The following is a 23,935-nucleotide window of genomic DNA, read 5'->3' on the forward strand; positions in this document are numbered from 1 at the left end:
TACTGATTCTCGTTTCAGTACTGGTTTGGCTTTCTACTTCATGTAGATGAGTGTCCTGGGGTAAGTAAGTCTTATTTTCTGTGACACTCTACGCTATGCTTGGGCACTTTTATATAAAGTTCTAAATATATGTATTCAAACATTTATTTGCCTTGACTCAGGATGTTCAACGTTCCTTATTTCAGACAGTCAGTTTCATATTTGGGATAATGCATATGAATAAATCATTTTTTCTTACCTTAAAAATTTGACTTTCCCTGTGGGCTGTTAGGCTCGCGGGGGCTGAAAATGCTTTATTTTATTGCGTCATTCTTGGCGCGGACTTTTTTGGCGCAAAATTTTTTTTCTGTTTCCGGCGTCATACGTGTCGCCGGAAGTTGCGTCATGTTTGACGTTTTTTTGCGCCAAAGGTGTCGGCGTTCCGGATGTGGTGTCATTTTTGGCGCCAAAAGCATTTAGGCGCCAAATAATGTGGGCGTCTTTTTTGGCGCTAAAAAATATGGGCGTCACTATTGTCTCCACATTATTTAAGTCTCATTATTTTGTGCTTCTGGTTGCTAGAAGCTTGTTCAATGGCATTTTTTTCCCATTCCTGAAACTGTCATTTAAGGAATTTGATCAATTTTGCTTTATATGTTGTTTTTTCTATTACATATTGCAATATGTCCCACGTTGAAGCTGAGTCAGAAGATACTTCTGGAAAATCCCTGCCTGGTGCTGGAGCTACCAAAGCTAAGTGTATCTACTGTAAACTTTTGGTATCTGTTCCTCCAGCTGTTGTTTGTAATGTTTGTCATGACAAACTTGCTAATGCAGATAATATTTCCTTTAGTACTGTTACATTACCTGTTGCTGTTCCGTCAACATCTAATATTCAGAGTGTTCCTGATAACATAAGAGATTTTGTTTCTAAATCCATTAAGAAGGCTATGTCTGTTATTCCTCCTTCTAGTAAACGTAAAAAGTCTTTTAAAACTTCTCATTTTTCAGATGAATTTTTAAATGAACATCATTATTCTGATACTGATATTGGTTCTTCTGATTCAGAAGATTCTGTCTCAGAGGTTGATGCTGATAAATCTTCATATTTATTTAAAATGAAATTTATTCGTTCTTTACTTAAAGAAGTCCTAATTGCATTAGAAATTGAGGATTCTAGTCCTCTTGATACTAAATCTAAACGTTTAGATAAGGTTTTTAAATCTCCTGTAGTTATTCCAGAAGTTTTTCCTGTCCCTGGTGCTATTTCTGAAGTAATTTCCAGGGAATGGAATAATTTGGGTAATTCTTTTACTCCTTCTAAACGTTTTAAGCAATTATATCCTGTGCCATCTGACAGATTAGAATTTTGGGACAAAATCCCTAAGGTTGATGGGGCTGTCTCTACTCTTGCTAAGCGTACTACTATTCCTACGGCAGATGGTACTTCCTTTAAGGATCCTTTAGATAGGAAAATTGAATCCTTTCTAAGAAAAGCTTACTTGTGTTCAGGTAATCTTCTTAGACCTGCTATATCTTTAGCGGATGTTGCTGCAGCTTCAACTTTTTGGTTAGAAGCTTTAGCGCAACAAGTAACAGATCATAATTCTCATAGCATTATTATTCTTCTACAACATGCTAATAATTTTATTTGTGATGCCATCTTTGATATCATTAGAGTTGATGTCAGGTATATGTCTCTAGCTATTTTAGCTAGAAGAGCTTTATGGCTTAAAACTTGGAATGCTGATATGTCTTCTAAGTCTACTCTGCTTTCCCTTTCTTTCCAGGGTAATACATTATTTGGTTCTCAGTTGGATTCTATTATCTCAACTGTTACTGGAGGGAAAGGAACTTTTTTACCACAGAATAAAAAATCTAAAGGTAAATTTAGGTCTAATAATCCGTTTTCGTTCCTTTAGTCACAACAAGGAACAAAAGCCTGATCCTTCATCCTCAGGAGCGGTATCAGTTTGGAAACCATCTCCAGTCTGGAATAAATCCAAGCCTTTTAGAAAACCAAAGCCAGCTCCCAAGTCCACATGAAGGTGCGGCCCTCATTCCAGCTCAGCTGGTAGGGGGCAGATTACGTTTTTTCAAAGAAATTTGGTTCAATTCCGTTCACAATCTCTGGATTCAGAACATTGTTTCAAAAGGGTACAGAATTGGCTTCAAGATAAGGCCTCCTGCAAAGAGATTTTTTCTTTCCCGTGTCCCAGTAAACCTAGCGAAGGCTCAAGCATTTCTGAAATGTGTTTCAGATCTAGAGTTGGCTGAAGTAATTATACCAGTTCCAGTTCTGGAACAGGGGCTGGGGTTTTATTCAAATCTCTTCATTGTACCAAAGAAGGAGAATTCCTTCAGACCAGTTCTGGATCTAAAAATATTGAATCGTTATGTAAGGATACCAACATTCAAAATGGTAACTGTAAGGACTATCCTGCCTTTTGTTCAGCAAGAGCATTATATGTCCACAATAGATTTACAGGATGCATATCTGCATATTCCGATTCATCCAGATCACTATCAGTTTCTGAGATTCTCTTTTCTAGACAACCAGTACCAGTTTGTGGCTCTACCGTTTGGCCTAGCTACAGCTCCAAGAATTTTTACAAAGGTTCTCGGTGCCCTTCTGTCTGTAATCAGAGAACAGGGTATTGTGGTATTTTCTTATTTGGACGATATCTTGGTACTTGCTCAGTCTTCACATTTAGCAGAATCTCATACGAATCGACTTGTGTTGTTTCTTCAAGATCATGGTTGGAGGATCAATTTACCAAAAAGTTCATTGATTCCTCAGACAAGGGTAACCTTTTTAGGTTTTCAGATAGATTCAGTGTCCATGACTCTGTCTTTGACAGACAAGAGACGTCTAAAGTTGATATCAGCTTGTCGAAACCTTCAGTCACAATCATTCCCTTCGGTAGCTTTATGCATGGAAATTCTAGGTCTTATGACTGCAGCATCGGACACGATCCCCTTTGCTCGTTTTCACATGCGACCTCTTCAGCTCTGTATGCTGAACCAGTGGTGCAGGGATTACACAAAGATATCTCAATTAATATCTTTAAAACCGATTGTACGACACTCTCTGATGTGGTGGACAGATCACCATCGTTTAGTTCAGGGGGCTTCTTTTGTTCTTCCGACCTGGACTGTAATTTCAACAGATGCAAGTCTGACAGGTTGGGGAGCTGTTTGGGGGTCTCTGACGGCACAAGGGGTTTGGGAATCTCAGGAGGTGAGATTACCGATCAATATTTTGGAACTCCGTGCAATTTTCAGAGCTCTTCAGTCATGGCCTCTTCTAAAGAGAGAATCGTTCATTTGTTTTCAGACAGACAATGTCACAACTGTGGCATACATCAATCATCAAGGAGGGACTCACAGTCCTCTGGCTATGAAGGAAGTATCTCGAATTCTGGTATGGGCGGAATCCAGCTCCTGTCTAGTTTCTGGGGTTCATATCCCAGGTATAGACAATTGGGAAGCGGATTATCTCAGCCGCCAAACGTTACATCCGGGCGAATGGTCTCTTCACCCAGAGGTATTTCTTCAGATTGTTCAAATGTGGGGACTTCCAGAAATAGATCTGATGGCCTCTCATCTAAACAAGAAACTTCCCAGGTATCTGTCCAGATCCAGGGATCCTCAAGCGGAAGCAGTGGATGCATTGTCACTTCCTTGGAAGTATCATCCTGCCTATATCTTTCCGCCTCTAGTTCTTCTTCCAAGAGTAATCTCCAAGATTCTGAAGGAATGCTCGTTTGTTTTGCTGGTAGCTCCAGCATGGCCTCACAGGTTTTGGTATGCGGATCTTGTCCGGATGGCCTCTTGCCAACCGTGGACTCTTCCGTTAAGACCAGACCTTTTGTCGCAAGGTCCTTTTCTTCTGTTATGTGTGATCAGTCCACGGGTCATCATTACTTCTGGGATATAACTCCTCCCCAACAGGAAATGCAAGAGGATTCACCCAGCAGAGCTGCATATAGCTCCTCCCCTCTACGTCAGTCCCAGTCATTCTCTTGCACCCAACGACTAGATAGGATGTGTGAGAGGACTATGGTGATTATACTTAGTTTTTATGACTTCAATCAAAAGTTTGTTATTTTACAATAGCACCGGAGCGTGTTATTACTTCTCTGGCAGAGTTTGAGGAAGAATCTGCCAGAGTTTTTTACTATGATTTTAACCGGAGTAGTTAAGATCATGTTGCTGTTCTCGGCCATCTGAGGGAGGTAAAGGCTTCAGATCAGGGGACAGCGGGCAGATGAATCTGCATTGAGGTATGTAGCAGTTTTTATTTTCTGAATGGAATTGATGAGAAAATCCTGCCATACCGTTAAAATGACATGTATGTATACACTTCAGTATTCTGGGGATGGTATTTCACCGGAACTACTCTGCTAAAGGTCACTAATACTTTTAATAACTATTTATCATGTTAAACGTTTTTGCTGGAATGTAGAATCGTTTACATTGCTGAGGTACTGTGTGAATAGATATTTGGGCATTATTTTCCACTTGGCAGTTTTTTGCTTGTAATTGTGACAGTTTCGTTTCTCTTCACTGCTGTGTGGGAGAGGGAGGGGCCGTTTTTGGCGCTCTTTACTACGCATCAAAAAATTCCAGTCAGTCATTTTTATATTTCCTGCATGATCCGGTTCATCTCTGACAGATCTCAGGGGTCTTCAAACTTCTTTGAAGGGAGGTAAATTCTCTCAGCAGAGCTGTGAGAATTCTTATAGTGACTGTGCATAAAAACGTTGCTTTGTACTTCTTATGTCAAATTTAATTATTGTTATTTTACTAATGGGAACAAACCTTTGCTAAAAGTTGTGTTGTTTTAAAGTTTGATGCTATAACTGCTTTTCAGTTCATTATTTCAACTGTCATTTAATCGTTTAGTACCTCTTTGAGGCACAGTATTTTTTTGCTAAAAAAGATTATAACCAAGTTGTAAGTTTTTTGCTAGTGTGTTAAACATGTCTGACTCAGAGGAAGATATCTGTGTCATTTGTTCCAATGCCAAGGTGGAGCCCAATAGGAATTTATGTACTAACTGTATTGATGCTACTTTAAATAAAAGTCAATCTGTACAATGTGAACAAATTTCACCAAACAGCGAGGGGAGAGTTATGCCGACTAACTCGCCTCACGCGGCAGTACCTGCATCTCCCGCCCGGGAGGTGCGTGATATTATGGCGCCTAGTACATCTGGGCGGCCATTACAGATAACATTACAAGATATGGCTACTGTTATGACTGAAGTTTTGTCTAAATTACCAGAACTAAGAGGCAAGCGTGATCACTCTGGGGTGAGAACAGAGTGCGCTGACAATGCTAGGGCCATGTCTGATACTGCGTCACAGCTCGCAGAGCATGAGGACGGAGAGCTTCATTCTGTGGGTGACGGTTCTGATCCAAACAGATTGGACTCAGATATTTCAAATTTTAAATTTAAATTGGAGAACCTCCGTGTATTACTAGGGGAGGTCTTAGCAGCTCTTAACGATTGTAACACCGTTGCAATACCAGAGAAACTGTGTAGGTTGGATAAATACTTTGCGGTACCGGCGAGTACTGACGTTTTTCCTATACCTAAGAGACTAACTGAAATTGTTACTAAGGAGTGGGATAGACCCGGTGTGCCGTTCTCACCCCCTCCAATATTTAGAAAGATGTTCCCAATAGACGCCACCACTAGGGACTTATGGCAAACGGTCCCCAAGGTGGAGGGAGCAGTTTCTACTTTAGCTAAGCGTACCACTATCCCGGTGGAGGATAGCTGTGCTTTCTCAGATCCAATGGATAAAAAATTAGAGGGTTACCTTAAGAAAATGTTTGTTCAACAAGGTTTTATATTGCAACCCCTTGCATGTATCGCGCCGATTACGGCTGCGGCAGCATTTTGGATTGAGTCGCTGGAAGAGAACCTTAGTTCATCTACGCTAGACGACATTACGGACAGGCTTAGAGTCCTTAAACTAGCTAATTCTTTCATTTCGGAGGCCGTAGTACATTTAACTAAACTTACGGCTAAGAACTCAGGATTCGCCATACAGGCACGTAGGGCGCTGTGGCTAAAATCCTGGTCAGCTGATGTGACTTCTAAGTCCAAATTACTTAATATACCTTTCAAGGGGCAGTCTTTATTTGGGCCCGGTTTGAAAGAAATTATCGCTGACATTACAGGTGGTAAGGGCCACGCCCTACCTCAAGACAAAGCCAAAGCTAAGGCTAGACAGTCTAATTTTCGTCCCTTTCGGAATTTCAAAACAGGAGCAGCATCAACCTCCACTGCACCAAAACAGGAAGGAGCTGTTGCTCGTTACAGGCAAGGCTGGAAGCCTAACCAGTCCTGGAACAAGAGCAAGCAGACCAGGAAACCTGCTGCTGCCCCAAAGACAGCATGAACCGAGAGCCCCCGATCCGGGACCGGATCTAGTGGGGGGCAGACTCTCTCTCTTCGCCCAGGCCTGGGCAAGAGATGTTCAGGATCCCTGGGCTCTAGAGATCATATCTCAGGGATACCTTCTAGACTTCAAATTATCTCCCCCAAGAGGGAGATTTCATCTGTCAAGGTTGTCAACAAACCAGATAAAGAAAGAAGCGTTTCTACGCTGCGTACAAGATCTGTTATTAATGGGAGTGATCCATCCGGTTCCGCGGTCGGAACAAGGACAAGGGTTCTACTCAAACCTGTTTGTGGTTCCCAAAAAAGAGGGAACTTTCAGGCCAATCTTAGATTTAAAGACTCTAAACAAATTCCTAAGAGTTCCATCGTTCAAAATGGAAACTATTCGGACAATCTTACCCATGATCCAAGAGGGTCAGTACATGACCACAGTGGATTTAAAGGATGCTTACCTTCACATACCGATCCACAAAGATCATCACCGGTATCTAAGGTTTGCCTTCTTAGACAGGCACTACCAGTTTGTAGCTCTTCCATTCGGATTGGCTACGGCTCCAAGAATCTTCACAAAGGTTCTGGGTGCCCTTCTAGCGGTACTAAGACCGCGAGGGATTTCGGTAGCTCCGTACCTAGACGACATTCTAATACAAGCTTCAAGCTTTCAAACTGCCAAGTCTCATACAGAGTTAGTTCTGGCATTTCTAAGGTCGCATGGATGGAAAGTGAACGAAAAGAAGAGTTCTCTTTTTCCTCTCACAAGAGTTCCATTCTTGGGGACTCTTATAGATTCTGTAGAAATGAAGATTTACCTGACAGAAGACAGGTTAACAAAGCTTCAAAATGCATGCCGCGTCCTTCATTCCATTCAACACCCGTCAGTAGCTCAATGCATGGAGGTGATCGGCTTAATGGTAGCGGCAATGGACATAGTACCTTTTGCACGCCTACACCTCAGACCGCTGCAATTATGCATGCTAAGTCAGTGGAATGGGGATTACTCAGATTTGTCCCCTACTCTGAATCTGAATCAAGAGACCAGAAATTCTCTTCTATGGTGGCTTTATCGGCCACACCTGTCCAGGGGGATGCCATTCAGCAGGCCAGACTGGACAATTGTAACAACAGACGCCAGCCTACTAGGTTGGGGCGCTGTCTGGAATTCTCTGAAGGCTCAGGGACTATGGAATCAGGAGGAGAGTCTCCTTCCAATAAACATTCTGGAATTGAGAGCAGTTCTCAATGCCCTTCTGGCTTGGCCCCAGTTAACAACTCGGGGGTTCATCAGGTTTCAGTCGGACAACATCACGACTGTAGCTTACATCAACCATCAGGGAGGGACAAGAAGCTCCCTAGCAATGATGGAAGTATCAAAGATAATTCGCTGGGCAGAGTCTCACTCTTGCCACCTGTCAGCAATCCACATCCCGGGAGTGGAGAACTGGGAGGCGGATTTCTTGAGTCGCCAGACTTTTCATCCGGGGGAGTGGGAACTTCATCCGGAGGTCTTTGCCCAAATACTTCGACGTTGGGGCAAACCAGAGATAGATCTCATGGCGTCTCGCCAGAACGCCAAACTTCCTCGCTACGGGTCCAGATCCAGGGATCCGGGAGCAGTTCTGATAGATGCTTTGACAGCACCTTGGAACTTCAGGATGGCTTATGTGTTTCCACTTTTCCCGCTGCTTCCTCGATTGATTGCCAAAATCAAACAGGAGAGAGCATCAGTAATTCTAATAGCACCTGCATGGCCACGCAGGACTTGGTATGCAGATCTAGTGGACATGTCATCCTGTCCGCCTTGGTCTCTACCTCTAAGACAGGACCTTCTGATACAGGGTCCATTCAAACATCAAAATCTAACTTCTCTGAAGCTGACTGCTTGGAAATTGAACGCTTGATTTTATCAAAACGTGGTTTTTCTGAGTCGGTTATTGATACCCTGATTCAGGCTAGGAAGCCTGTTACCAGAAGGATTTACCATAAAATATGGCGGAAATACCTATACTGGTGCGAATCCAAGGGTTACTCCTGGAGTAAGGTTAGGATCGCTAGGATATTGTCTTTTCTACAAGAAGGTTTAGAAAAGGGTTTATCAGCTAGTTCATTAAAGGGACAGATTTCAGCTCTGTCCATCTTGTTACACAGACGTCTGTCAGAAAATCCAGACGTCCAGTCCTTTTGTCAGGCTTTAGCTAGGATCAAGCCTGTGTTTAAAGCTGTTGCTCCGCCATGGAGTTTAAACTTAGTTCTTAACGTTTTACAGGGTGTTCCGTTTGAACCCCTTCATTCCATTGATATAAAAATGTTATCTTGGAAAGTTCTGTTTTTAATGGCTATTTCCTCGGCTCGAAGAGTCTCTGAGTTATCAGCCTTACATTGTGATTCCCCTTATCTGATTTTTCACTCAGACAAGGTAGTTCTGCGTACTAAACCTGGGTTCTTACCTAAGGTAGTCACTAACAGGAACATCAATCAAGAGATTGTTGTCCCATCCTTGTGTCCAAATCCTTCTTCAAAGAAGGAACGTCTTTTACACAATCTGGATGTAGTTCGTGCCCTCAAGTTCTACTTGCAGGCAACTAAAGATTTTCGCCAAACTTCTTCCCTGTTTGTCGTTTATTCTGGACAGAGGAGAGGTCAAAAAGCTTCTGCTACCTCTCTCTCTTTTTGGCTTCGTAGCATAATACGTTTAGCCTATGAGACTGCTGGACAGCAGCCTCCTGAAAGAATTACAGCTCACTCCACTAGAGCTGTGGCTTCCACTTGGGCCTTTAAGAATGAGGCCTCTGTTGAACAGATTTGCAAGGCTGCAACTTGGTCTTCACTTCATACTTTTTCCAAATTTTACAAATTTGACACTTTTGCTTCTTCGGAGGCTATTTTTGGGAGAAAGGTTCTTCAGGCAGTGGTTCCTTCTGTATAATGAGCCTGCCTATCCCTCCCGTCATCCGTGTACTTTTGCTTTGGTATTGGTATCCCAGAAGTAATGATGACCCGTGGACTGATCACACATAACAGAAGAAAACATAATTTATGCTTACCTGATAAATTCCTTTCTTCTGTTGTGTGATCAGTCCACGGCCCGCCCTGTTTTAAGGCAGGTAAATATCTTTTAAATTATACTCCAGTCACCACTTCACCCTTGGTTACTCCTTTCTCGTTGATTCTTGGTCGAATGACTGGGACTGACGTAGAGGGGAGGAGCTATATGCAGCTCTGCTGGGTGAATCCTCTTGCATTTCCTGTTGGGGAGGAGTTATATCCCAGAAGTAATGATGACCCGTGGACTGATCACACAACAGAAGAAAGGAATTTATCAGGTAAGCATAAATTATGTTTTTTCCATCAGGATCTCAAATCCTTAAATTTAAAGGTATGGAGCTTGATTCTTAGTCAAAGAGGTTTCTCTGACTCTGTGATTAATACTATGTTACAGGCTCGTAAATCTGTATCTAGGGAGATATATTATAGAGTCTGGAAGACTTATATTTCTTGGTGTCTTTCTCATCATTTTTCCTGGCATTCTTTTAGAATTCCGAGAATTTTACAATTTCTTCAGGATGGTTTGGATAAAGGTTTGTCTGCAAGTTCCTTGAAAGGACAAATCTCTGCTCTTTCTGTTCTTTTTCACAGAAAGATTGCTAATCTTCCTGATATTCATTGTTTTGTACAAGCTTTGGTTTGTATAAAACCTGTCATTAAGTCAATTTCTCCTCCTTGGAGTTTGAATTTGGTTCTGGGGGCTCTTCAAGCTCCTCCGTTTGAACCTATGCATTCGTTGGACATCAAATTACTTTCTTAAAAAGTTTTGTTCCTTTTGGCTATCTCTTCTGCCAGACGAGTTTCTGAATTATCTGCTCTTTCTTGTGAGTCTCCTTTTCTGATTTTTCATCAGGATAAGGCGGTGTTGCAAACTTCTTTTAAATTTTTACCTAAGGTTGTGAATTCTAACAACATTAGTAGAGAAATTGTGGTTCCTTCATTGTGTCCTAATCCTAAGAATTCTAAGGAGAGATCTTTGCATTCTTTGGATGTTGTTAGAGCTTTGAAATATTATGTTGAAACTACTAAGAATTTCCGAAAGACTTCTAGTCTATTTGTTATCTTTTCCGGTTCTAGGAAAGGTCAGAAGGCCTCTGCCATTTCTTTGGCATCTTGGTTGAAATCTTTAATTCATCATGCTTATGTCGAGTCGGGTAAAACTCCGCCTCAAAGGATTACAGCTCATTCTACTAGGTCAGTTTCTACTTCCTGGGCGTTTAGGAATGAAGCTTCGGTTGATCAGATTTGCAAAGCAGCAACTTGGTCTTCTTTGCATACTTTTACTAAATTCTACCATTTTGATGTGTTTTCTTCTTCTGAAACTGTTTTTGGTAGAAAAGTACTTCAGGCAGCTGTTTCAGTTTGAATCTTCTGCTTATAATTTAAACTTTATTTTGGGTGTGGATTATTTTTCAGCGGAATTGGCTGTCTTTATTTTATCCCTCCCTCTCTAGTGACTCTTGCGTGGAAATATCCACATCTTGGGTAGTCATTATCCCATACGTCACTAGCTCATGGACTCTTGCTAATTACATGAAAGAAAACATAATTTATGTAAGAACTTACCTGATAAATTCATTTCTTTCATATTAGCAAGAGTCCATGAGGCCCACCCTTTTTTGTGGTGGTTATGATTTTTTTGTATAAAGCACAATTATTCCAATTCCTTATTTTTTATGCTTTCGCACTTTTTTCTTATCACCCCACTTCTTGGCTATTCGTTAAACTGATTTGTGGGTGTGGTGAGGGGTGTATTTATAGGCATTTTGAGGTTTGGGAAACTTTGCCCCTCCTGGTAGGAATGTATATCCCATACGTCACTAGCTCATGGACTCTTGCTAATATGAAAGAAATGAATTTATCAGGTAAGTTCTTACATACTTACATATATTATGTTTTTGTTGAACAGATTTGTAAGGCAGCGACTTGGTCTTCACTGCATACTTTTGCCAGATTTTACAAATTCAATACTTTTGCTTCTTCGGAGTCTATTTTTGGGAGAAGGGTTTTGCAAGCAGTGGTGCCTTCCGTTTAAGGTACCTGTCTTGTTCCCTCCCTTCATCCGTGTCCTAAAGCTTTGGTATTGGTATCCCACAAGTAAAGGATGAATCCGTGGACTGGATACACCTTGCAAGAGAAAACAGAATTTCTTTCTTGTAATTAACAAGAGTCCATGAGCTAGTGACGTATGGGATATACATTCCTACCAGGAGGGGCAAAGTTTCCCAAACCTTAAAATGCCTATAAATACACCCCTCACCACACCCACAAATCAGTTTTACAAACTTTGCCTCCAAGGGAGGTGGTGAAGTAAGTTTGTGCTAGATTCTACGTTGATATGCGCTCCGCAGCAAGTTGGAGCCCGGTTTTCCTCTCAGCGTGCAGTGAATGTCAGAGGGATGTGAGGAGAGTATTGCCTATTGAATGCAGTGATCTCCTTCTACGGGGTCTATTTCATAAGGTTCTCTGTTATCGGTCGTAGAGATTCATCTCTTACCTCCCTTTTCAGATCGACGATATACTCTTATATTTACCATTTCCTCTACTGATTCTCGTTTCAGTACTGGTTTGGCTTTCTACAAACATGTAGATGAGTGTCCTGGGGTAAGTAAGTCTTATTTTCTGTGACACTCTAAGCTATGGTTGGGCACTTTATTTATAAAGTTCTAAATATATGTATTCAAACATTTATTTGCCTTGACTCAGAATGTTCAATTTTCCTTATTTCCAGACAGTCAGTTTCATATTTGGGATTATGCTTTAATTATCTTATTTTTCTTACCTCAAAAATTTGACTTTTTTCCCTGTGGGCTGTTAGGCTCGCGGGGGCTGAAAATGCTTCATTTTATTGCGTCATTCTTGGCGCGGACTTTTTTGGCGCAAAAATTCATTTCCGTTTCCGGCGTCATACGTGTCGCCGGAAGTTGCGTCATTTTTTTGACGTTATTTTGCTCCAAAAATGTCGGCGTTTCGGATGTGGCGTCATTTTTGGCGCCAAAAGCATTTAGGCGCCAAATAATGTGGGCGTCTTATTTGGCGCCAAAAAATATGGGCGTCGCTTTTGTCTCCACATTATTTCAGTCTCATTTTTCATTTGCTTCTGGTTGCTAGAAGCTTGATGTTTGGCATTTTTTTCCCATTCCTGAAACTGTCTTATAAGGAATTTGATCTATTTTGCTTTATATGTTGTTTTTTCTCTTACATATTGCAAGATGTCTCACGTTGCATCTGAGCCAGAAGATACTACAGGAAAACCTCTGCCTGCTGGATCTACCAAAGCTAAGTGTATCTGCTGTAAACTTTTGGTAGCTATTCCTCCAGCTGTTGTTTGTATTAAATGTCATGACAAACTTGTTAATGCAGATAATATTTCCTTTAGTGATGTACCATTGCCTGTTGCAGTTCCCTCAACATCTAAGGTGCAGAATGTTCCTGATAACATAAGAGATTTTGTTTCTGAATCCATAAAGAAGGCTTTGTCTGTTATTTCTCCTTCTAGTAAACGTAAAAAGTCTTTTAAATCTTCTCTCTCTACAGATGAATTTTTAAATGAACACCATCATTCTGATTCTTTGGACTCTTCTGGTTCAGAGGATTCTGTCTCAGAGATTGATGCTGATAAATCTTCATATTTATTTAAGATGGATTTTATTCGCTCTTTACTTAAAGAAGTACTAATTGCTTTAGAAATAGAGGATTCTAGTCCTCTTGATACTAATTCTATACGTTTGGATAAGGTTTTTAAAGCTCCTGCGGTTATTCCAGAAGTCTTTCCTGTTCCTAATGCTATTTCTGCAGTAATTGCTAAGGAATGGGATAGATTGGGTAATTCATTTACTCCTTCTAAACGTTTTAAGCAATTATATCCTGTTCCGCCTGACAGATTAGAATTTTGGGACAAAATCCCTAAAGTTGATGGGGCTATTTCTACCCTTGCTAAACGTACTACCATTCCTACATCAGATGGTACCTCGTTTAAGGATCCTTTAGATAGAAAAATTGAATCTTTTCTAAGAAAAGCTTATCTATGTTCAGGTAATCTTCTTAGACCTGCTATATCATTGGCTGATGTTGCTGCAGCTTCAACTTTTTGGTTGGAAACTCTAGCGCAACAAGTAACAAATCGTGATTCTCATGATATTATTATTCTTCTTCAGCATGCTAATAATTTCATCTGTGATGCCATTTTTGATATTATTAGAGTTGATGTTAGATTTATGTCTCTGGCTATCTTAGCCAGAAGAGCTTTATGGCTTAAGACTTGGAATGCTGATATGGCTTCTAAATCAACTCTACTTTCCATTTCTTTCCAGGGAAACAAATTATTTGGTTCTCAGTTGGATTCTATTATTTCAACTGTTACTGGTGGGAAAGGAACTTTTTTACCACAGGATAAAAAGTCTAAAGGTAAAAACAGGGCTAACAATCGTTTTCGTTCCTTTCGTTTCAACAAAGAACAAAAGCCTGATCCTTCGTCCTCAGGAGCAGTTTCAGTTTGGAAACCATCTCCAGTCTGGAATAAATCCAAGCCTGCTAGAAAGGCAAAGCCTGCTTCTAAGTTCACATGAAGGTACGGCCCTCATTCCAGTTCAGCTGGTAGGGGGCAGGTTACGTTTTTTCAAAGAAATTTGGATCAGTTCTGTTCACAATCTTTGGATTCAGAACATTGTTTCAGAAGGGTACAGAATTGGTTTCAAGATGAGACCTCCTGCAAAGAGATTTTTTCTTTCCCATGTCCCAGTAAATCCAGTGAAAGCTCAAGCATTTCTGAATTGTGTTTCAGATCTAGAGTTGGCTGGAGTAATTATGCCAGTTCCAGTTCCGGAACAGGGGATGGGGTTTTATTCAAATCTCTTCATTGTACCAAAGAAGGAGAATTCCTTCAGACCAGTTCTGGATCTAAAATTATTGAATCGTTATGTAAGGATACCAACGTTCAAAATGGTAACTGTAAGGACTATCTTGCCTTTTGTTCAGCAAGGGAATTATATGTCCACAATAGATTTACAGGATGCATATCTGCATATTCCGATTCATCCAGATCATTATCAGTTCCTGAGATTCTCTTTTCTAGACAAGCATTACCAATTTGTGGCTCTACCGTTTGGCCTTGCTACAGCTCCAAGAATTTTCACAAAGATTCTCGGTGCCCTTCTGTCTGTAATCAGAGAACAGGGTATTGTGGTATTTCCTTATTTGGACGATATCTTGGTACTTGCTCCGTCTTTACATTTAGCAGAGTCTCATACGAATCGACTTGTGTTGTTTCTTCAAGATCATGGTTGGAGGATCAATTTACCAAAAAGTTCTTTGATTCCTCAAACAAGGGTAACCTTTCTGGGTTTCCAGATAGATTCAGTGTCCATGACTTTGTCTTTAACAGACAAGAGACGTCTAAAATTGATTACAGCCTGTCGAAACCTTCAGTCTCAATCATTCCCTTCGGTAGCCTTATGCATGGAAATTCTAGGTCTTATGACTGCTGCATCGGACGCGATCCCCTTTGCTCGTTTTCACATGCGACCTCTTCAGCTCTGTATGCTGAACCAATGGTGCAGGGATTACACGAAGATATATCAATTAATATCTTTAAAACCGATTGTTCGGCACTCTCTAACGTGGTGGACAGATCACCATCGTTTAATTCAGGGGGCTTCTTTTGTTCTTCCGACCTGGACTGTAATTTCAACAGATGCAAGTCTCACAGGTTGGGGAGCTGTGTGGGGATCTCTGACGGCACAAGGAGTTTGGGAATCTCAGGAGGTGAGATTACCGATCAATATCTTGGAACTCCGTGCAGTTTTCAGAGCTCTTCAGTTTTGGCCTCTTCTGAAGAGAGAATCGTTCATTTGTTTTCAGACAGACAATGTCACAACTGTGGCATACATCAATCATCAAGGAGGGACTCACAGTCCTCTGGCTATGAAAGAAGTATCTCAAATTTTGGTTTGGGCGGAATCCAGCTCCTGTCTAATCTCTGCGGTTCATATCCCAGGTGTAGACAATTGGGAAGCGGATTATCTCAGTCGCCAAACGTTGCATCCGGGCGAATGGTCTCTTCACCCAGAGGTATTTCTTCAGATTGTTCAAATGTGGGGGCCCCCAGAGATAGATCTGATGGCCTCTCATCTAAACAAGAAACTTCCCAGGTATCTGTCCAGATCCCGGGATCCTCAGGCGGAGGCAGTGGATGCATTATCACTTCCTTGGAAGTATCATCCTGCCTATATCTTTCCGCCTCTAGTTCTTCTTCCAAGAGTAATCTCCAAGATTCTGAGGGAATGCTCGTTTGTTCTGCTAATAGCTCCGGCATGGCCTCACAGGTTTTGGTATGCGGATCTTGTCCGGATGGCATCTTGCCAACCATGGACTCTTCCGTTAAGACCAGACCTTCTGTCTCAAGGTCCTTTTTTCCATCCGGATCTGAAATCCTTAAATTTAAAGGTATGGAGATTGAACGCTTGATTCTTGGTCATAGAGGTTTCTCTGACTCCGTGATTAATACTATGTTACAGGCTCGTAAATCTGTATCTCGAGAGATATATTATAGAGTCTGGAAGACTTATATTTCTTGGTGTCTTTCTCATCATTTTTCTTGGCATTCTTTTAGAATACCGAGAATTTTACAGTTTCTTCAGGATGGTTTAGATAAGGGTTTGTCCGCGAGTTCTTTGAAAGGACAAATCTCCGCTCTTTCTGTTCTTTTTCACAGAAAGATTGCTATTCTTCCTGATATTCATTGTTTTGTACAAGCTTTGGTTCGTATAAAACCTGTCATTAAGTCAATTTCTCCTCCATGGAGTTTGAATTTGGTTTTGGGAGCTCTTCAAGCTCCTCCGTTTGAACCTATGCATTCATTGGACATTAAATTACTTTCTTGGAAAGTTTTGTTCCTTTTGGCCATCTCTTCTGCTAGAAGAGTTTCTGAATTATCTGCTCTTTCGTGTGAGTCTCCTTTTCTGATTTTTCATCAGGATAAGGCGGTGTTGCGAACTTCTTTTGAATTTTTACCTAAAGTTGTGAATTCCAACAACATTAGTAGAGAAATTGTGGTTCCTTCATTATGTCCTAATCCTAAGAATTCTAAGGAGAAATCATTGCATTCTTTGGATGTTGTTAGAGCTTTGAAATATTATGTTGAAGCTACGAAATCTTTCCGTAAGACTTCTAGTCTATTTGTTATCTTTTCCGGTTCTAGGAAAGGCCAGAAAGCTTCTGCCATTTCTTTGGCATCTTGGTTGAAATCTTTAATTCATCTTGCCTATGTTGAGTCGGGTAAAATTCCGCCTCAAAGAATTACAGCTCATTCTACTAGGTCAGTTTCTACTTCCTGGGCGTTTAGGAATGAAGCTTCGGTTGACCAGATCTGCAAAGCAGCAACTTGGTCCTCTTTGCATACTTTTACTAAATTCTACCATTTTGATGTATTTTCTTCTTCTGAAGCAGTTTTTGGTAGAAAAGTTCTTCAGGCAGCGGTTTCAGTTTGAATCTTCTGCTTATGTTTTTTGTTAAACTTTATTTTGGGTGTGGATTATTTTCAGCAGGAATTGGCTGTCTTTATTTTATCCCTCCCTCTCTAGTGACTCTTGTGTGGAAAGATCCACATCTTGGGTAGTCATTATCCCATACGTCACTAGCTCATGGACTCTTGTTAATTACATGAAAGAAAACATAATTTATGTAAGAACTTACCTGATAAATTCATTTCTTTCATATTAACAAGAGTCCATGAGGCCCACCCTTTTTTGTGGTGGTTATGATTTTTTTGTATAAAGCACAATTATTCCAATTCCTTATTTTATATGCTTCGCACTTTTTTTCTTATCACCCCACTTCTTGGCTATTCGTTAAACTGATTTGTGGGTGTGGTGAGGGGTGTATTTATAGGCATTTTAAGGTTTGGGAAACTTTGCCCCTCCTGGTAGGAATGTATATCCCATACGTCACTAGCTCATGGACTCTTGTTAATATGAAAGAAATGAATTTATCAGGTAAGTTCTTACATAAATTATGTTTTATGCTTACCTGATAAATTACTTTCTCTTGCGGTGTATCCAGTCCACGGCCCGCCCTGGCATTTGTCAGGTAAAATTTTTTTTGTTTAAACTACAGTCACCACTGCACCCTATGGTTTCTCCTTTTTCTTCCTAACATTTGGTCGAATGACTGGGGGGTGGAGCTAGAGGGCGAGCTATATGGACAGCTTTGCTGTGTGCTCTCCTTTGCCACTTCCTGTAGGGAATGAGAATATCCCACAAGTAAAGGATGAATCCGTGGACTGGATACACCGCAAGAGAAAGTAATTTATCAGGTAAGCATAAATTCTGTTTTACCAGTAAGTATTGCAAGTAATGTTTAAGGGATAGGAAATTGAAATGTGCGTGGGTGCATTTCAGTTTTACATAGAACTATTTTTGCAATATACAGTTGCAGCAGTATTCAAACGCAGAGTGCTGGTGGTGGTGTGAATGGTGTCTGTGAAAACTTAAAGGGACAGTTTACTCAACAATTTTCTCACCTTGAATTTGTTCCCAATGATCCGCTTTACCTGTTGGGGCGTATTAAATTGTTTACAAGTATTTCCATTACCCTTATATTGGCATTTGAAATAGATTTATTTAGCCTGTGGTATACCCACCCATCCTGAAAGTTTTTGGCCTCAAGGCCAAGCTGTGTTAACACAGCCAGTAGAAGAAATTACACTCCTAGTGGGTTATAGAAGAGATAAGGAAATAAAATGTTAATTTTCCATTGTTCTCTCCAAGTATTGCTGATTGGTTTATGGACAGATATAAGATAAAGTAGCAATTATATGTACACAATTTGATAAAGTAATGAGATCTGATTATACCTACAAGCTCAACCCATTTTATTAGGTTGTGGCTTTAAAACACAAAACCAGCTAATTCATATACACAAATAAGTCTTATAAAAGCAAATCTCATACATTTTATACTCTGCAGCTGGTACAAAAAGTAATTGGAAACACATTAGGGAAAAAACTATTTTATAGTATACTGTCCCTTTTAAAGGGGCATAATCCCAAAACTTTTCTTTCATGGTTCAGATGAACAGTCCGTTTTTAAACAACTTTTCAATTATCTTCTATCAAATGTTGTTGTTATCCTTTGTTGCAAAGCAGGAAGGGAAGTTCAGGAGCGTGCATTATATGACGGTAGTTTTGCAACAATGTTATTTATTAGCAAGAGCACTAGATGGCAGCACTATTTCCTGTCCTTCAGTGCTTCAGATATGTGCATGCTACCTATCTAGATATCTCTTCAACAAGGAATAACCTGAGAACAAAATCAATTTTGGTAATAAAAGTAAATTGGAAACTTTTTTTTAAAAATTGTATTCTCTATCTGAATAAAGAAAATAAAAATTTGGGGGTTTCATGCCCCTTTAATTGGGTCATAGAAGTTACTGCTGACACTCCGAGAAAGTGTAGTGTTTGAATACTGGTGCACAGGCCCTCACAGCATATGTGCATATGCCTCTGACAAACAGTAGGAACTTTTACTAGAAGCATTTTTGCTAATGGAAGTATATTCAAAAAATGCTTCTATTTAAAACTGAAATGCACGCATGCACATGTCCATTTTGACCTTTCCTTTAATGATACAATTAAGTTAATTGGTAAGCAGTATTTTATATAGGGCAAGTATCAGTATCAGCATGTTCATTTTGTACAACAGACAGTTATAGAAGAATTCACTAATAATGAATTGCTTTGTTTATGCTTTTAAAAATGATCACTGATCTGTGCGTGTGTGAACACAATGGAATGACTTTTTAACCTTATAATTGTCTCATTGTTCTGCAGTCTTGCAATAAATTGTTATTCTAAGTGAATGTGAATTTATTTAATGCATTTACACCTTTTTTTGCTGTAGTTGTTTTTCAATAGCCAAAATTCCCCCACACTTGCCTTATTTGGAGGAGCCAATCCAAGGCTAACAATGGTCATTTTTTTTTTTTTTTAGAAAAAGTTCCATTGTTTTGTTGTTCCTTGTGTGATCATCTCTTCTGAGGCCAGTTAGGGACAGATATGCATCAGGGCTAGACTTGGGAAATCTGCAGTGTGTGCTTCCAGTTCTCCAAATTGAACCCCCCACCCCCTCCCACACACACACACACACTATTTTAAACTGCAGGAATAAAGGGGGATAAATAATAAAAACCTAATTTATGCTTTATTTTATAAATTCATTTATTTTAAAACTAAATTATTTTTGTATTATCTTTTGCACACAAATTTAAACTTTTTATGATGTAGCATAGACCAACTTTTTTTGTGGGCACAGCTTTTCAAAATTAGCCTGTTGTACTTCACTTTTTTATGGACTTAAAGGGATACTAAACCCAAATTCTTTCTTTCATAATTCAGACAGAGCAAATTTACAGAGCTAATGTATTCGTATTATGATTTTTCTTTGTTCTCTTGCTATCGTTATTTGAAAAAGCAGGAATGTAAAGCTTAGGAGCCGACCCATTTTTGGTTTAGCACCTAGGTAGCGCTTGCCGATTTGTGGCTAAATGTAGCCACCAATAAGCAAGCGCTATCCAGGGTGCTGAACAATACCATCGATACATTCCTGCTTTTTAAATAAAGTTAGCAAGGAAACAAAGAAACATTGATAATAGGAGTATATTAGAAAGTTGCTTAAAATTGCTGCTCTATCTGAATTATGAAAGGAAACAAATCTGGGTTTAGTATCCCTTTAAATGAAAATTAAACAGTTTGAGATTATAATATAAAATATTTAAAGGGACACTAAACCCAATTTTTTTCTTTCATAATTAAGATAGAGCATGCAATTTTAAGCAGCTTTCTAATTTACTCCTATTATCAATTTTCTTCGTTCTCTTGCTATCTTTATTTGAAAAAGAAGGCATCTAAGCTAAGGAGCCAGCCAATTTTTGTTCAGTACCCTGGACAGCACTTTTTTGTTGGTGCTGTCCAATCAGCAAGGACAATACAGGTTATGAACAAAAAATGGGCCGGCTTCTAAACTTACATTCTTGCTTTTCAAATAAAGATAGCAAGAGAATAAAAAAAATGATAATAGGAGTAAATTGGAAAGTTGCTTAAAATTGCATGCTTTATCTGAATCATGAAAGAAAACATTTAGGTTCAGTGTCCCTTTATATGTACTTATATAAATAGTTGCAATATATTTTAATTATTTTTGTTGCCTTTTCCAGTTATTTATGTTTGAAAACTGTTGGTTTTCTGACTTTCCCTGAGTTTCTATCAAGTATTGGCACCACCATGTTGGAACCTAGGTTTTCCCCTTCTCTATCTCTTCTGCGGAGGACAATTAGGGACAGATATAAAACCGGCAACATATTTATAGAATTTATAGAAACTAAACAATTACACGTATCTTCTGTATTTAAATAACTAATATTTTTAAAAATACATCTACATATTATTCCCAGTCAAATCTTTGCTGTGAATACATCATTATGTATAACATTTATTTACGGTTAAAGGGCCACTAACCTCAGTAGAATAGCTTAATCAGCAAATGCATATTAAAAAGACAATGCAAAAGCTCTTAATTTGAATTTCAGACGAGTAGTAGATTTCTTCCTGACAAATTTTTAAAGGAATAGTAAAGTCCAAATTAAACTTTCATGATTTAGATAGGTCATGTAATTTCAAACAACTGTCTAATTTACTTTTATCATCAATTTGCTTTGTTCTCTTGTTATTCTTAGTTATTAATAATATTGGTTATTTGTAGAGTGCCAACAGATTCCGCAGCGCTAATTAGTTAAAAGCTAAACCTAGGTAGGCTCATATGCTAATTTCTAAACCCTTTAAGGCCACCTCTTATCTAAATGCATTTGACAGTTTTTCACAGCTAGAGGGCGTTAGTTCATGTGTTTCATATAGATAACATTGTGCTCATGCATGTGAAGCTATTTAAGAGTCAGCACTAATTTCCAAGTCTGTCAAAAGATCTGAGATAATGAGGCAGTCAGCAGAAGCTTAGATACAAGGTAATTACAGAGATAAAAAGTGTATTTTTATAACCGTGTTGGTTATGCAAAACTGAGGAATTATAAATAAAGGGATTATCTATCTTTTTAAACAATAACATTTTTGGTGTTTACTATCCCTTTTAAAGTTGGTTCTATTGCCCTCCCACTGCATCATGTGACAGCCATCATCCAATCACAAATGCATATACGTATATTTTGTGAATCCTGCACATGCTCAGTAGGTGCTAGTGCCTCAGGAAGTATGCAAATAAAAACACTGCATATTTAGATAATGGAAGATAATTGGAAAGTTGTTTAAAATTGTGTTTTCTATCTGAGTAATGAAAGTTTAATTTTGACTTGAGTGCCCCTAAAATTACTTTCATATGACTATTTTCACTTTCTCTTGTTTTTCACAGGAATCTGAAAATGGGAAAACATATTTTGTTAAAATTCATGCACCTTGGGAAGTTTTATCTACCTATGCTGAGGTGCTCAACATCAAAGTGCCCATCAAAGAAAATGATATACCTCCTCCGATGGAGAACCCATTGCACTTTGTGCTCAAGCCATTTAGGCTTCCGGAGAACGTAATGCATCCTGAGCCAGACTACTTTACTGCTCCCTTCAGCAAGCAAAAACAGGAACTCTTCCTCATAGAAGATGAGAATTCCTTCTTTTCTCCAGCCACAAGAAACAGAATTGTACGTATAGAATTCTCAGTTGTAACAAACCTGGGTGTTATAATCCCACACCTTACCCTTGCATTTATATTTCCTTACAAAAAGAGACATTGAGCATTATTTCTCCAACATAGGTGTGTCCGGTCCACGGCGTCATCCTTACTTGTGGGATATTCTCTTCCCCAACAGGAAATGGCAAAGAGCCCAGCAAAGCTGGTCACATGATCCCTCCTAGGCTCCGCCTACCCCAGTCATTCTCTTTGCCGTTGTACAGGCAACATCTCCACGGAGATGGCTTAGAGTTTTTTAGTGTTTAACTGTAGTTTTTTATTATTCAATCAAGAGTTTGTTATTTTGAAATAGTGCTGGTATGTACTATTTACTCAGAAACAGAAAAGAGATGAAGATTTCTGTTTGTATGAGGAAAATGATTTTAGCAACCGTCACTAAAATCCATGGCTGTTCCACACAGGACTGTTGAGAGCAATTAACTTCAGTTGGGGGAACAGTGAGCAGTCTCTTGCTGCTTGAGGTATGACACATTCTAACAAGACGATGTAATGCTGGAAGCTGTCATTTTCCCTATGGGATCCGGTAAGCCATGTTTATTACGATCGTAAATAAGGGCTTCAAAATAGGGCTTATTAAGACTGTAGACTTTTTCTGGGCTAAATCGATTCATTATTAACACATATTTAGCCTTGAGGAATCATTTTATCTGGGTATTTTGATATAATAATATCGGCAGGCACTGTTTTAGACACCTTATTCTTTAGGGGCTTTCCCAAAGCATAGGCAGAGCCTCATTTTCGCGCCGGTGTTGCGCACTTGTTTTTGAGAGGCATGGCATGCAGTCGCATGTGAGAGGAGCTCTGTTACTTAGAAAAGACTTTCTGAAGGCGTCATTTGGTATCGTATTCCCCTTGGGGCTCGGTTGGGTCTCAGCAAAGCAGATACCAGGGACTGTAAAGGGGTTAAAGTTCAAAACGGCTCCGGTTCCGTTATTTTAAGGGTTAAAGCTTCCAAATTTGGTGTGCAATACTTTTAAGGCTTTAAGACACTGTGGTGAAAATTTGGTGAATTTTGAACAATTCCTTCATGTTTTTTCGCAATTGCAGTAATAAAGTGTGTTCAGTTTAAAATTTAAAGTGACAGTAACGGTTTTATTTTAAAACGTTTTTTGTACTTTGTTATCAAGTTTATGCCTGTTTAACATGTCTGAACTACCAGATAGACTGTGTTCTGAATGTGGGGAAGCCAGAATTCCTATTCATTTAAATAAATGTGATTTATGTGACAATGACAATGATGCCCAAGATGATTCCTCAAGTGAGGGGAGTAAGCATGGTACTGCATCATTCCCTCCTTCGTCTACACGAGTCTTGCCCACTCAGGAGGCCCCTAGTACATCTAGCGCGCCAATACTCCTTACTATGCAACAATTAACGGCTGTAATGGATAATTCTGTCAAAAACATTTTAGCCAAAATGAACACTTATCAGCGTAAGCGCGACTGCTCTGTTTTAGATACTGAAGAGCATGACGACGCTGATAATGATATTTCTGAAGGGCCCCTAACCCAGTCTGATGGGGCCAGGGAGGTTTTGTCTGAGGGAGAAATTACTGATTCAGGGAACATTTCTCAACAAGCTGAACCTGATGTGATTGCATTTAAATTTAAGTTGGAACATCTCCGCATTCTGCTTAAGGAGGTATTATCCACTCTGGATGATTGTGACAAGTTGGTCATCCCAGAGAAACTATGTAAAATGGACAAGTTCCTAGAGGTGCCGGGGCTCCCAGAAGCTTTTCCTATACC

General features: G+C 39.6%; 1 protein-coding gene across 9 annotated transcripts in view; it reads left to right on the forward strand.

The window, feature by feature from the left end:
- The window catches only part of ANO5 (anoctamin 5), a 599,368-nt gene that overhangs the window by 289,427 nt on the left and 286,006 nt on the right, over positions 1–23,935 (forward strand). For all 9 annotated transcript variants that reach the window (XM_053720371.1, XM_053720372.1, XM_053720374.1 and 6 more), the window contains one exon: positions 21,853–22,137. In XM_053720371.1, coding sequence (XP_053576346.1) covers positions 21,853–22,137 — 285 coding nt within the window. The remainder of the gene's footprint in view (positions 1–21,852; positions 22,138–23,935) is intronic.

This window comes from Bombina bombina, chromosome 7 (assembly GCF_027579735.1).
Source record: "Bombina bombina isolate aBomBom1 chromosome 7, aBomBom1.pri, whole genome shotgun sequence".
Lineage (NCBI taxonomy): Eukaryota > Metazoa > Chordata > Amphibia > Anura > Bombinatoridae > Bombina > Bombina bombina.